This window comes from Montipora foliosa, chromosome 5, assembly GCF_036669935.1.
Source record: "Montipora foliosa isolate CH-2021 chromosome 5, ASM3666993v2, whole genome shotgun sequence".
Classification (NCBI taxonomy): Eukaryota; Metazoa; Cnidaria; class Anthozoa; order Scleractinia; family Acroporidae; genus Montipora; species Montipora foliosa.
The window spans coordinates 31649419-31665082 of NC_090873.1; the positions used below are offsets into that span (position 1 = coordinate 31649419).

The 15664-nt window shown below is 39.3% G+C and overlaps 4 protein-coding genes across 4 annotated transcripts in view; 2 read left to right on the top strand and 2 right to left on the bottom strand.

Annotated features, from left to right (window-relative positions):
* The window catches only part of LOC138002598 (inactive tyrosine-protein kinase transmembrane receptor ROR1-like), a 20658-nt gene extending 18435 nt beyond the window's left edge, over positions 1–2223 (top strand). Inside the window, exons 7-8 of the mRNA XM_068848610.1 lie at positions 1317–1619; positions 2195–2223. Coding sequence (XP_068704711.1) covers positions 1317–1619; positions 2195–2223 — 332 coding nt within the window. The remainder of the gene's footprint in view (positions 1–1316; positions 1620–2194) is intronic.
* The window catches only part of LOC138003964 (tyrosine kinase receptor Cad96Ca-like), a 78267-nt gene continuing 64083 nt past the window's right edge, over positions 1481–15664 (top strand). Inside the window, exon 1 of the mRNA XM_068850298.1 lies at positions 1481–1619. The gene's annotated coding sequence lies outside the window, so the exon portion shown is untranslated. The remainder of the gene's footprint in view (positions 1620–15664) is intronic.
* Positions 2415–3482, bottom strand: LOC138002599 (uncharacterized). Its single transcript, XM_068848611.1, has one exon. The coding sequence runs from the start codon at positions 3480–3482 to the stop codon at positions 2415–2417; it is 1068 nt and encodes a 355-aa protein (XP_068704712.1).
* On the bottom strand, positions 10356–14021 carry LOC138002600 (uncharacterized). The gene has a single exon (XM_068848612.1). The coding sequence runs from the start codon at positions 14019–14021 to the stop codon at positions 10356–10358; it is 3666 nt and encodes a 1221-aa protein (XP_068704713.1).

A 15664-nucleotide genomic window follows, 5' to 3' on the forward strand; every position in this document is an offset into this window, starting at 1 on the left:
TAGCAAATGAAACACGGATTAGATACAGCCATTGTTGTCATAATATGTCACAGTGGCAACGGGGAAGCCCTGTAAAACACCCTCTATTTTGTCTTTAGTTGCTTATATCTCAAAAACGAATTCAGTGACCCCCATTTTTTTTGCAAAGTAATCAAAAGGGCAAGATAAAACTTTCTGCAAAGTTTAAAAAACCCTCTCTGACGGATTCAAAGCCACCTTAATGTTGTAATCTTTTTAAGGTGGCTCTGAATCCGCTGGACGAAATTTTTTTTAAACTTTGCAGAATGGTACTGCATTGTAGTGCCGATCCTTCTAATAAGGGAGTTACTTGGAAGCATTGAAACTGTTTTGAGCCACCTTGAAGTAACTGAGGAAAAAGTGCTGCCATTGTAATTACACCTGCAAATGGTTAGACTTTCAAGTCTTCTCACATAAGGACTATAAGTCGTAGGCCGTATACCTTTCTTGTAATCGACACTGTGTGTGAGACGTTAAAGAACCCGAACAGTGTGTTCGTAAAGAGTAGGGGGGAGACCCCCGGTGCTGTGGTCTGTTTTCCTTTCACATACATGAGTGGGTATGGTGGGTGAGATCAAATGTTGTTAATTTCTTTTAACCTGGGAGTTTGTTTTTTCTTTTTTGGAGGGGAGGGGGGATGATGTTCATTTGACTGCAGACCCCTAAAAATATTGTTACATAGTCTGGAATGTAGCAGAATGGTATAAAAGTCTTCGTCCCTGATCACCAAAGCGCCAAATTAACCAAATTCCACTTCTTAGTGGGTAAAAAAAAAAATTCAAGTTTTTCTTTATTCGGAAAACTCAAAACATGAACGTTTCGTTTAAGAACGACTTTGAGAATAGTATATGTATTCACTTGTACAGTACTAGTCTACCAGCTAGAGTAAGTATGAAAAAAATTCTGCACAAGTACGGACATTGATTTCCGTGACAAACTGCAGATATGGGACGACAGGAGAAAATAGCCTTCTTTAAATTAAGATCTTAGACCGAAATTAACACAACAACAAATTCCGTTGACACTAGAGCAAAAGCCAACACATTTGTACCAAATAGTGTATTCAAATTGATGAGATTTTAACATCATTTTTGCGATTTAAGCTACTGCGTGTCTACCAACATTAGTCAACGTCCCATCTTCCTAAAAAAAATGCGTTTTTAGTGAATAAAGAGTCTTTTGGGGGGTGACTTAACGTGAGATGCATACATAGACATCATTCATTTCTTCAAAGTATATGCTTATTACGCTGAAGTGACCAAAGAAAGTATTATTATCTGTAGTATTTTATTTATTAGTGCCCAGGAAGATTCCAGCATTACCAGACGGCTTCCCTCTCAATGCCATGACTATTTACTTGTCATGGGAAGCAATTCCTACCTCTCTGCCTTCTGGAAAGGAACCTCTGCTAGGTTATCGCGTTAGATACCAGCGCCTTGGATCAGCATTGTACAGTCAAGTGTATGTTTCGAGCGATGTTACAGAAATATCTTTGACGAATCTTACTCCACAGACAAAATACAAAATAGAAGTGAATGGGTTTAACTTCATCGGTCATGGAGAAGCAAGCACGGCTATCATCATAAAAACATTCCAACCCGGTAAGTCTATATTCAAATGAGAATTTTCGCTTGATGGGTCGGCTTTGAACTTTTTACAAAATAAATAATTATTCGCCTTGGCCAATCACAATAACTAGCCACTTTCTTATCATTGACCAGTTAGAGATATCCTATACAAGAACATATTAGAATTCCCTAAAGATCCAAGCATGGGAACACCTCCAAACAGCACCAACAAAATAGCTCTTTTTTTTCTATAGCATGAAAACGAGGCTGTCAACCGGAAGTTGCCGTTTCGCCAAAACTAAGAATCTATTCTTAAGAACGATGATTTTAGGGCTTTAATCGTGAAAGACCTTCCAACAAAAAATTTTTGAATAAGTGAATTATTAATTATTATTTAGAGCCAGCAGTGATATTTTATTTCGCCGAAACATTACAAGGCATAAATCCTGAAGACTCACGACAAGAAAAGTCCTATATTATCACCAGAAAGCTACCCCTTTGTTCAATTCTACATATGCTACATATACAATGTATTTGTAAACATGCTAGTCTTCGAAATGTTCACTTTCCTAATCTACGGTGTTTAACAAATTTGTGCATTTGCATAGGCCACAGACTGGGGAACACTGCATATTAAACCTCATACTGCTAGATAGATAGTTAGATAGATACATAGATAGTTTATTATAAAAATATATTGCAGCTTACGAGCTGAATTGCACATTTTCAAAATCTATAAATACGTTAAAATGTAATAATAAATAATTCTAATAAAATAGTAATAATATAAAACACTATAAATAATTAATAGATGATCTGATGATAAAACTATTCATGCATCTTTCCCTCTTGCATTTCGGGACCGAAAAGCGCCTGGTGCGACAAGCACGATGTAAGAGAGATAGGTCTAAGCTGCTTCTTGAGAACTTCAACTGGTTTCGCCTTGGGTAAAGGGGACACATCTGCAAACTTCCAAATCCTCGGGAGACTTTGCTCTTCGAAAGAAGCGTTAATGATATTGCTAACGAGGAACGCCAACAACTCCGCGTATTCCTTTAGAAGCCAATTCGGGATGTCATCCAGGCCACACGCTTTGGACGGGTTCAACGAGGCAAGCAATTTCATTACTCGCAACTCAGAAACCTCGAGGAGCTCTGGCGAGTCTTCATCCACGGGAAGCTTGGTCAGCGGCTGGGTGAGGCGGCATTCTTCCAGAGGCTCGAGAAAAGCTTGGTTAATAACATTAGCTAGTTCTTCATAGCTCATATCCTTGATCCCTTCGATGTGAATGTGACTAGTAACATTGTCGACGCTGGGCTTTGCTCGACAGAGGCGTTTAACTTCTTTCCACCACACTTTAGGGTTTTCTTCTTTCATATGCTCCACCTTAAGTTGATAGAATGAAGCCTTAACGGATTTCCTCTCGCGATTGACTGTATTCCTGTAGAATTTATACTGTGGTGACTCCCCTCCATGTTCGTGAAACGCTTTCTGTCGTTTGATGATGAGTGATTTTAGATTATCAGTCATCCATGGCGCATCACGCGTGTTTACGCGCACTCTCTTGATAGGCATAAGAATATCAAGACCGATATGTATGACCTTGTTAAGTATATTGAGCATTTCCTGGCAATAACTTGAAGAGGAAAACAAGACTGACCAATCTATTACACTTAAGTATCTTCCCAGCTCGGCTTTTCGGCTCTCTCTTTTGTCTCGTTTAAGGGCAAATTTACAAGGCTGGCCACAGTTTTCTCTCACTAAAGACTCCACAGTGACGGTTTGATGGTCAGAGAGTCCGAATGGCGGGAAATGCTGTGGCTCCTCATAAAAGTCGTGGAGGTTAGTCAAGACAAGATCCAAAATTGCGTCCTTTCTTGTAGGCTTTTTCACCATTTGCTTGAGTCGAAAATGTCTTTGAATCGATTTCACGTCAAGACGGGTTAAAATCTCCTGCCAAAATCAGGGCGCAATTTGGGTATCGAGACTCAGCAAGTAAGAGCGATTGAAACAAGTGTTCTCGCATAGTGTTATTCTCAGCAGTAGTCCAATGAGGATGGTAGACCACGGTAACAATGAGCGAGGAAAATCCTCTTGGGAGGCGCCTTGGGCGTAATTGTACCCAAAGGATCTCATGCTCGGGGCAACATGATAACTCGTCAAGTTTTTTATAGCTGGCATCCTTGACGTAGAGGCAGATCCCACCATGAGGGTCTGACTGGCGATCTCTTCGCAGAATAGAATAACCTGGTATGTCAATAACAGAGTCAACAACAGAGGACCTGAGCCATGTCTCGGTGATGAACGCATAGTTAACTTGATTCCGCAAGATGAATTTTTCACTTCACACATCTTCGGTAGAAGCGACATCACGTTTGACACCATGATTTTAGGTGTGTAATATCTACGAGAGACTTCATCCCGAGCGAGGAGGGGCTAGGAAGAGAGTTCTCCGAGGTTGAGTGAGCACCACTACTCGAGGTGTCATTTTCAATATTTAATGTGCCCGGCGGAGAAAAATATGAATTTTGTTCGTCGTCGACTTCACTGGCTTCGCTGTTTTCCAGGTTGTTGTTCTGTCTCTCTGTAAAGGTAACAGTAGCAGCAACCTCCCCTGATGCACGACTCTGCTCTGCTGCGTCATAGCTTAAGTTGACATTTCATCGTACCCATCAAACACGAGTATAGGTCTCCCGTATTGCCTACGCACGTAAGTGAAATACAAGTCCAACACTTTCTTGTAAGTTGGAGAATCTCTAGGCCATTGGAATCGGTGGAGAAGAGCACCTTCGTCCAGCACGTACTGTACGTTCCCTTCAGGCTGCGTCTTGGCCTGTGGTGTAAGCTTTGCTCATAGTGCATCTGCTAGCGCTGGCTTAAAAAAAGCAGAAGTACATTCATACTTAATTGATCGCTCCCCATAGGGGCTTTTCAGGGCCGATGAAACACAGTTAACGAAACGACGGAACAGAACAACAACAACTGTTAAGAATGCTAACTGGATGGAGGCAAACCAGTTGGCTATTTACAAGTGCAGCTGGAAAGTTCAACCAGGGACTACCTAGAACTAATTCAACGAGTGGTCAGAGCGGGTTCTAAACCCGGGCCCTCCGGATCTCAAGGCAAGCGCTCTAACCACTGGGCCACACTGCCTCCTACCTGTTAAACAGTTTGTTGGAGCTGGAAAATTTTCCTAAGGACACGGCATCAACTGAAGATGACGACTTTACAAATGAATCAAGGAAGAGACAGTATTGCGAAAGTTGGTACCCGTGCTTTCTCTAACAACAAAATCATCCATCTCAAAGATCTGGCCTTAGGTTCCTACACTGACTCATATGGCCGTGCGAGAATGATAATGAGAACATACTGGGACGAAGTCGGCACCAGGCAACCTCACACGCTCCCGTTTGTACCTACAATAGGTCTCTTCTTTTTTATTGAATCATGTTTTAATTTATCAAACACTTCGCGAGATTCTGAGTGATGCTCATTTTCAGTAACACATTTAAAGTAGACACTCTTATTCATCGGCCATTTCAACTTGAGTAAAAATAACAAACAAACTGCGGTTACAAACATAACGAGACAACGCATGTTTTAAAACGTTTTATGAACTTGACGTTTCGTATGCTCCAACATGCATCTTCAGAAGTAACGGTTACCTAAAGTACAATTGAATTTAAACATACCAAAATAAGGAAAGTAATGACAATGAAAATAAACAGACCTAGTTAAATCTGCTTGAAAAATTATAAATGACTAGTAGGGAAGAAGTTTCTCACTGCCAACATTTTCATTAATCGCTGGTTTTAACTCGCGAATCAACAAGGTTTCTTTAATTTCACAATTTATATCAGACTGTCCAGTGGCTCAAATGTCAAAGTGATCCCATTTAAATGGATCACTATTATTTTCATTGTCATTACTTTCCTTATTTGGAATTATTCTTCATGTTTAAATTCAATTGTACTTTAGGTAACCGTTACTTCTGAAGATGTATGTTGGAGCATACGAAACGTCATGCGTTATCTCGTTATGTTTATAACCGCAATTTGTTTGTTATTTTTACATTTAAAGTAATACATTTTGAGTGACTCATTTGAGTGGGACTGGAACCGCAATGATTGGCAAAGTCTCGAAAGGCCTCAGAGTTGTACTCTATTCTCTTCGTGGCTCGCACAATCGAGCACCCTAATTTTCTATTTCACGGGCCCGGTTGTTTTCGGCAGTCACGTGTTATGCCGCTGACCTTGCCCGTATATAAATTGAGTTTGCCAATCTGCGTGTAATTTGTGTTTTCGTGAATTGCTGGAGGATTTGCGGATCAGCTCTTTCGACTCTCCTCCCTGTCATCTCTGCGCCTTTGTATCTATCATAGCTTAAGTTCCCGTTGCTCCTGATCCTGCCGTTTGTTTTTTTCTGGGTCTTCGGTTGTATTCAGTCCCCCTTTTTCTGTTCCTGTACAGCTTATGTTCTCTGTTTTGTTCTTTAGTCATTTTGCTTCTTAGGGCTTTGTTTACTATGTTTGCGTTTGTCTTTGCTTTTGCGCTTGAAGTTTGCTTTTCGTTCCTGTGCACGTGCCTCTTTGTTTCTAGCTTTCGTTTTGCTATTCTGGTTGGGCCTCTGATTTTAGCTCGGGTTTATTTGTTTGGTTCGCTACTCGTTCAGTGCTTTATTATTTCGTTTTCTTTCCACCCTTTTGTTTCGATGTTATTGTTTTGTATTCTTATTTTTAGCACAAGTTGGCATTGTTTGCTACCGCATGTTTCTCCTCTTTCCCATGGGAATTGGTTTTGGCGTCCGTTTGCGCTCGCCCTGCTTTTTCATTTTGCAGGGATATAGTTACTTTTATTCTCCTCTCCTTTTGGTTTTTTGTTCTCGTATAATGTCTTTGCTCTTTTGGTTTTGCAACTTGCAGCATCCTTTCGTCGCGTTGATATTTTAGGGTACGTAAAGGGGAAAAACGAATTGTTTAAGGATTCAAAGGGAGATAGATTTACCATAAGGAGAAAGCCAAGGAAGAATGAAGGAAAAAAAGGACGGGAAAGTTAGAGGAAGAAAGGAAAAAATAAGCGGAGGATTGAAAGAAAGAAGGGAAGAATGAAAAAGACAGAAGGAAAGAGGGTAAAGGAAAACGTAAGAGAGAAAGAAACAAAGGATAAGTGAATATATGAAAAAAAAAAGAAAGAAAATTAGTTATTATTAGTATTGTCAATAAACCGTGTTTTCGCGAATTTCGTTTACTTTATTCATTTTCTATTTCAAACTTCCGGCTTGTCCCGAAAGGGTTATCTAAAACCTTTTACTCTGTCCTGGACAGAGTATTTCGGGGCCTGTCGGGCGGTTTGTTTCCCCTTTCCTTGGCCTTATTGCATTTTGCGCTTAGTCCAGCTTTCCTGTGCTTTTTCCCAGGGTTTTAGTGGACTTAAAAGACCTCCAATATGATCCTGAGGCAGTGGTACCTACAGTGCTTGATTGGTGTGATTAGAGAGGGGGAAAATCCCGCATGGCAGGCCCCAATCCTTCGCTAGAGATAGTTTCGTGTGGTTCTATTCTCGCTTTGCCCTCGTAGATTGTATTTCGGGATCCTAATACATTCGCAGCTGGGGAGATAAATCGCCATTTACCTCGGTGGGATTAGGTTCTTGATGCCTATCCCAAAGGTCAAGAAATTTTAAGTTATATCTCTCTCGGCGACAATGCGTTCGATTTTCTCGTCCACTTTAAGTGTGATTTTCAGGGAACATTTTCTAAACCCCCGATTGCAACCTTTCCCAATAGCAAAGTTGGTGGACAGTTTTAAGATTTTATTAGTGCAACTATTCTGGAGCGTGTCTGTAATGGGTCTCTCTCAGTTTGGGGGAGAGACAGGGAAGTGGAGCCGCCTCATCTCTTGCTTCTTGTTACCGTTGAACCCTCTAAGCCTCGCATGTGTCATGATGAGCGTTTCCTGAACCTGTGGATTAGGGACCTTCCTCTTTCGCTCGACTACCTCCCTCGTTATGTGTTTAAGGGGCACTTTCAATCGGTTTTTGGTGACAAAAGTGGGTACGATCATAATCATCAATTTTTGGCCCGGGGTGGAAGGGTTGGTTTTCCACGTATAGAACTATAGAACTATTCCTTTCGGTTGGAAGGCCAGTGCTTATATATACCACAATATTGGTATGGCAGTTACCAGTACTATACGATTATTCGGCGTTACTTGCAGCCTAAATATTGATGATCGTCATGTGGGCCAGCTACAATTACCTCCGGGGGCACATTCTCGTTGATCTAATCTTCAGCTAGCGCTGGCTGCTGCTTTCATAGCCTGCTCTCTTCTGGTCTCTCTCGGTTATTTTATTGGCTTCAGCAAATGCGTCATTTTTCCCCGAGCAATAGTTCGTTTTTTGGGTTTCCTGTGTGATTCGGATCTCCACGTTTTCGTTCTCCCAAACGAAGAAAAGGAGAAGTTTGCTAGCTTGCATTAGTCAATCATCTCCCGGGGCAGTGCTTCGATTAAATCCCTCCAACGTTTGGCATGGCAGGGAGGATAATTTCGTTTTGCATAGCTGACCCAGCGACTAACCTTTATGCCCGTGAGATTTACCTTCCTATCGCCAAAGCAATACGTTCTTCTCGCCCTATTAACGTAGCGGACGACCTTACAGCCAAAATCGAATATTGGCGCTTCCTCGGTAGATGGGATCACAGCTTGCCTTGGTCGAATGAGAGGCACATGGTGGTTAAGTTGTGCAGTGATGGGCTCTGTTCGCTTGGGGCGCCGCTGTCGAGTCCCCTGGTGGTCTGCCTCTTAGAGTGTCAGGGTCGGTAGAGTGACTGCGACAGGGACAAGCCCATCGCCGCTGAAGAGACTCTTGCTTTTGCGTTTACCATTCAATTGGCGAGCGCCATTCTCCGGAATTGTCGTCTTGATGCGCATGTTGATTGTATGGCCCTTATCCAGTCCTGGAGACTCAAGGTGGGAAAAGCACGCACTGAAGATTTTGCATCATACCATTCTCAAGCAAAACGTCTCTTTGGAACTCAAGTACGTTCTCTCGGCCTATAATCCAGCTGACGGCCTTTCAAAAATCCTTTTGAATAGGGATTGCATGTTGGCTTCGGCTAGATGACTTGTGCTAGAGTCGCTTTTTGGCCCTCACTCCTTTTGATTTGATGGCTTTCGATGTTAACGCTCACCGCGACTCTTCTGGAGCGTCTGGAAAGAACTTCACCCCGTTCGCCTCATCTGCTTCGCAAATAATCAATCTTTTCGCGCAGTACGTCTCCTGTCCTGAAAATGTGTATGTGTTTCCCCCGTTTGTCTTGTTGGGTCCAGTGCTCCATTTTCTTACGGAAGTTCAGTTTACGATTGATGTGCCTAAGCTTACTGCCATCCCGTAATGGTAGCCAATGCTGAAAGCCAGAGCTACACCCTGTTTCTTTGGGCCACAAGGGTGATTTGGGGGTGTTACTCTTTCCTGATGCGCAAGGTTCTTTTCGCACTCGCCCGTCGCGTTGGGACTTGCTCGCTTTTAGGGTTGTCCCTAATCCTAAATCTTTTTCCCCCTTGACTATTCGCCCAAGGATATGGAAACCAGCGGCGCCTTGCCCGGAATGTGCTAACTTGAATGACAATGACTTCAACTTCTGCCAAAGATGTGGGTCCCCTAACGAAGTCTTACCTGTTGATGGTTCCCGAGTAAGACTGGATATTGGTCTCGCCGCCACCAATCGTAGACTCGAACATTTACAGGGAAAAAAGTCTGGCAAGAGTTTCGAGCTTCAGAAGTCCGCATTGCCCAAGTTGCTCTCTAGCTTTTTGTTGTCTCTTTCGGTTGCTAAACCTTTGGCCTTGGAATCTTCTGATATTTTGAAGATTTTGATTTGGGAAGACAAGTTCGGAAAGACTGTTGTTCATGATATCACGTGCCCTGAGCTTTGTCAGCGTCAGCGAAAGACTTGTCTTTGTGCGAAGGGTTTAGCTGCCGGGACTTTGTACAGCCTCTTGGGAAAGATCCGTGCTATTTTTATCCAGGAAAGGTTGGGGAGCGATTGGGACGATCGCCTGGATACTAGCAAGAGTGTCAGGGAAGCGCAGGCGCAAGCTCGCGTGCAACCCTATAAGGCTGTTCCCCTTTCTGAGGGTAGGCTTGTAGCGATAGCAAAGCATATTTTGTCAAGGTTTAAGAACTGCGATACTCCTCCCAATTTGTAAGGAGGGGTTTGGCTTTCTTTTCTATTGATTTTTATGCTAGAAATCGTTCGCCGGATTTTTCGTACAAAGTAGGGATAATAAAACTATTATTCCACTCACGCTTGTTAGATATGAGGTGACTACAGCCAATTCAGCGCTACGCGTCTCGTTGGCTATCTATTATCTCATATCCAACGTGCGCTCGTAGAATAAATGTTCAAAAATGCTGTAGGAACAATAACTCTTTGCTCTTGGTCAAAAAAGGCTTGTAAACAGCGAACATCGCTATTGTGAATAGAAAAAAGGAAGGAAACATTAAGGAAGGAAGGAACGAGCCCTAAGCATCAAACCTTATTCACCACACTAGATGACTAGAAGATGCTCACTTCCATTTCACTACTGGTGCTGTAAGTCGGAAATCTCACTGTCATCTCCATAGGGCTACAAACGCACGATTTACGAAGGGCTACAAACGCATTTGCGATCAAAGGGGCTACAAACGCATTTGCGATTAAGGGGCTACAAAACCACAAAGATTATCCAATCGAGCCCCAAAGGGGGCATAATTGCATAAAATACTAAAATTAGTCAAAATGTATTGTCAATTCTTCAATCAACTTACGTTTTTTCTCACTGATCTGTTCAAGAGCAGCTTCTTTATCGTTGTTAGCATATCTTGCTGTCGTTTGGTAACGCTTACCGAAGATTACATTATCGTAATACAGATACTTTTTGTCTTCATTGTCTTTTATTTTAATTCTGTCATCTAATTTAGCAATACGCTCTTCCAACTGTTTTTGATTTTCTATTTCTACCTTAAATTGAACTTTTTTTGGTTTCATAGGATTTGCTTTTACATTCAGCAATGATTTACCACATTTTGCAGCATAATCTTGAATATAGGCATTTTCTATTTTTTCCAAACTTTTTTTGTCATTTGTTGGTGCTTTGACAACAAGTTCAATCACAGGCTTTTTCTTCCTGTATTTATATATTTGGCTTTTGGGGTCTTTCAGGTGTCGATTTAATCGTGTTTCAAGCTCCTCGCATGTTGATCCAATGTAAACCTTATCATCAACAAGCACCTTATATATTTTGCCTTCAGAATACAGACTGTTGAATTTGGCATTGGTTAATTCTAAAAATGGCATTTTACGTTCTACATATTTATTGTTTAATTCAGCGTTGTTAAGATGTATGTATTCGAATTTGGTGGTTCTGCTCAAAGCTGTGTACAATAGTTTTTTATCCATTTTTTTAACATCATAGATATTGTAAGGTTCATTGATATCTGCTCCTTGGCATTTATGGGATGTTACACAAAAACTTGGAATGAAACACCTGGAAAACATTTTGTAATCAAACTCTTCACCATTTATCCAAAAACAATCTTCTGTTACACTTTCAACTAAAAATTCCATTGCATTGAATATTTTGCGTTCTTTTATGTTGTCTGTGGCAATAACAGGCATTCCAGCACATACTTTGTATTCTTCTTTCTTGTCATTATACATAAACTCAACTGTGACGTATTCTTTGCCTTCTACAAACTTGTCGCAACATTGTGTATTGACTTTGATTCTGGTTTTGTTCAAGTAACATATATTCTTAAACAACTTTTCATCAATGACACAGAAGTTTTTAGATATTTTACCCTTTTTCAAGAAACCATCAAGCACAATATGTGTTTTTTTGTCATAGCGACACGATTCCTCAATGTATTTTAATGTCACATTGCGGGGACACATCTGTCTGACAGAAGCTGATTTGAGATAGTCATAAGATATACTGCTGCCCGATTCAACAGGAGAGCATTGATTGGGATCACCAAACATAAAAACTTTTACACCATACAACAAGAAGGCTTTGTAAATAAGTGTTATCCATTTGTTTGGTACCATTGAAAATTCTTCAATAAACACAGTTTTGTCTTTCAAACTCTTGAGATTTGTCTCTACAGAACAGTTCCATTCATGAAAATAAGAATCAAATGTATAACAGATATCATCACCATCATATTCCATTTTTTTCAATCTATCTTTGACATTCTGGACAGCTTTGTTTGTGAAACTGAATACAATTGGCTCATCGGCTTTCATTACCATTTTACACAATTTAGTTGTTTTGTCACTCCCTGCTTGACCATTGTACATACACCCTTCACCTTTTTCCACTTTGTAAGAGTCATAATCCATGTTTTCTCTGTAATGGCGTTCAAAATAGCAAAGTGGGCTGTCTGTAACATAAGCTTTACCTATATTTTTAATGTTAAACTCAACATCCTTTTTATTCCTCAGCGCAACTTTGGGATTTGTGATAAATATACCATCTGTATTAAAAGCATATAACGCACTTTTATCGCCATAGCATTTACGAATGAGCTCTAAACACTTCAATATTGCTTGGGAAACAACAAATCTGTTCACACTTGTATTGTCAGAAAACATGCGCTCACATTTCTGTTCTTTGATCAAATAAATCTCGTTATAGCTGTCAATTACAATATTACGCCCTTCTTTGATACCCTGAGTCCAACAAGCCATTGCTGTATCATATTCAACACATGTAAAACCCGTATTTGTTCTGTTGTATTTTCTTCCAAGATCGCCAATGAAACTGTTTGCTAATCGTTTGGCTTTGCTTTCTGGAAATGTTTCGAATACATATTTTAAAAACGGCTTGAATGTATCAGGCTTGAGAGCTTTTTTAGCAACAATTTTGTATTTGATCTGTCCAACAGACATGTTCAGTTCTTCAACCAAATATGACACTAAAGCATTGCTGTAAAAACCAGCTTCAATTAACAATGGTGTCCCATAATTATGCAACACCGTTTCTTCGATGTAAAATTCTCCACATTGTCTCAAATCGCTTTTGCAATAAAATGGCTCAACAACATCATGAATACTGTAGACTGGTATTGGCATAGCATTGTTCAATAAAACATTTGGATATGATTTGGATATGTCTATGTTGACAACATCATCGGGTATATCTTCAGTTGTGCACCATTGCAAAGCTCTTGGATAAAAATCGTCAAGCATATCACGAGTATGCACATTATATGTCGATTGCGGCAAATAACCACACAATTGTTTAAACAGAGCCGAAGCCAAACCTGTGTAAGTTTGATTAACCCACATAAAGTCATGAGTTTTATACAAACCATATAAATGATCACAAATGGATTTCCTGATGTCATATTCGTCGTTCAAGAGAAACATGTTGTTCCTGTGATCTATGAAACCATCCAGTACCCCATTGTTGTTCCAATGCATGTATTCCACATAATAACAAGTGGAATTAATGTATGCATCAATGGCTTGCATCATTTTAACATCTTCGGGCAAAACAACAATGTTGTCTTTTTTGTCTAATTCATAAATATTGTCTAATTTATCCAGTTTATACACAAATTCGTGATTTCTGGACCATTTCATGTCTGTCATGTGTTTTAACAAGTTATCGCAGCCTCCTTGGTTTGCTTTGGCAGCTGTAAGTTTCAATTTTTCGTCCGTGATAGGATAACAATGGTGATCTTTGACAATGTAAACAAGTGAAATGTCGATATGGTGCTTTTTCGTATGTGATTTGAATTTCCTGTATGTGCTATCATATGCATGTATTGACACATTCGAATGGCAATTCTTGGCCCAATCAATCAGTTCTTTTGTCGTCATACGTGGTGGATCAGCACAAAACCTAAAGATTTCATTTTTCAATTTTTTATAATCATATGTTTTAAAACCATTTTTGCCGCGAACCTGATCCCAAACATAATCAATCACGCAACTATTTGAACCATATGATTTTGGTTTTCTTTGATTGCTCAACAAATATGATTCTAACTTCAATCCGGCCATGAAATGATGAGCAAAAAATTGTGGATCATGTGTCACTACACTTCCACCTATTTCTGTGATTACTTCTGCTGATAAAGGTGTGAAATTGTTGGTCAATAATGTGTACAAGAAGAATTTATACATGTCTTCAAGGCTTAATTTTGGAACAACAACCATGAATGGACCAAAAGTTTTATTTATTATTTTATCAGTAACCTCGTTTTCAAAAGTAACAAACACTGTGACAGAAACACGCATTCGTCTGCCACCAATGCTGTCTAATCGTTGTTCAAACAGTAATGCAAATGGTGATTGTTTATTTGTGTAAGGACCAGCCATTTTCATTTCTTGTTTTCTGTAACGTTTGAGAGAAACTCTGATTTTTTCATACACTATTCTTTCTTTCATATTACTATTAGTCGAGATATTTTTTTTCATACTATATATCTATAGGAAATAATATTTTTTTAAGTGTCTATCGGGTGCGTTTGAAGTTTAACACATACTTAGTGTATGCATTGAACTTGTAAGAAAAATCAATTAACTGCTGTTTTCATGTTCATCATAAATATAACCTGTATTATAAGTAAATGAATTTTTGAAATGTTTTTTTGTCTTCAAATGGCAATGTTTACCAGCTAGTGTGTAGTTTTTACCATTGTTGCATATTTTGCAATACCACTCTTTATGCAACATGTAATCATTTTTATTTCGTCTTCTTTCTTCAGGAGTATAAAATCTGGGGCGCCCGACTGGTCTTCGTTCTTCCATATAATATAACTATATTTTTTTTTTATATGTCTTTTCTGATACCACTTTTTCTATCCAAACCAAGTCTGCGATAAAACTCATCTTTTTCATTTTCACTGTCTGATTCTGATTCAGGTTCATCTGGTTTGTATTTACTGTAAGCTTGTGCTATGTCTTGCAACATGTTGTCATCAATGTCAATTGGTCGAATAACATAGCTGTTTATTCCATCTGTCACTTTGACCATCAACGTTTCATTGGCATCCACCAATTTCAATTTAACTGGCGGATGTATGACAGACAATACATTTGAATCAATCAAATCTTCCAAAAACTCTTTCAATGAAGGATCACTAATCACACAAGAAATAAAAGCATTGAATTTCGATTCTGGGTTCATATACTATATGTTTAGATTTTATTTTTTATGTAGTTTGTATCAATTTCAATGGTTCCAAAAAATCACTGTGTCTTTTAAACAAATGAAACAAAAAATCCATTTTGGTGTCAATGTTGTGAAACATTTCACTGATTTCCTTTTTTGGTCCACCTTTTTCCAATGCTTTCAGTAACAATGGCAACCCTTTTGTTCGGATATAATGCATGTAAGCCGCATTTTTTGTCACTACGTCACAAATCATTTCTGTCACCACTTTTCTCACAATCATGGTGTCGACTATATTGCTTCCTTTGAAGGTCATATACTAATAGTTTATATTTTTGCCAAATATTCATAATAAATCCGCAGTTTGCTTCCTTTGGAATTCACTGCTCTCAAATCCCATGGATACACTTTTTTTCTTGCATATGCATTTTCTGATGCCCGATGAAACATTTCACTCATTGCTTTCCAATCTATTTTGTATCCACGGAATCGACGATGAATAGCTTTTTCTATGTTGTGTTCTTTCACGTCTTCCAAAAAATGGTACCATATGATTGTCAGGTATCTTTGTCTGTCTGAAAGTTTTTTCATATACTATATGTTTTGATTTTGTTTTTATACAGATTCATCACTGTCTTGTGACGACTCAGATTCTTGCGAACTTGAGCAGCTTTCTTCAGATATACTTTCTTGCGATGGCGTCCAATCGGAATCCGAACCAGAGTCTTGATCGCTCTCATAATAGAAACCAAACTTTTCTTCATTTTCAAACTTGTCCATATAATATAAGTATATATTTTTATTTTTTTATAAGTATTTATGCGCGTTTGTTTCACCACAATTCATATGTTTTCAATGTCTTTCAATGGTACCCAACTATTGAAATCATCACTGTATCCCTTCCATTTTACCAAAG

Coding starts and splice junctions, on each gene's coding strand:
- LOC138002600 (XM_068848612.1), bottom strand. CDS start 14,021: ATGAAAGAAAGAATAGTGTATGAAAAAATCAGAGTTTCTCTCAAACGT.
- LOC138002599 (XM_068848611.1), bottom strand. CDS start 3,482: ATGGTGAAAAAGCCTACAAGAAAGGACGCAATTTTGGATCTTGTCTTG.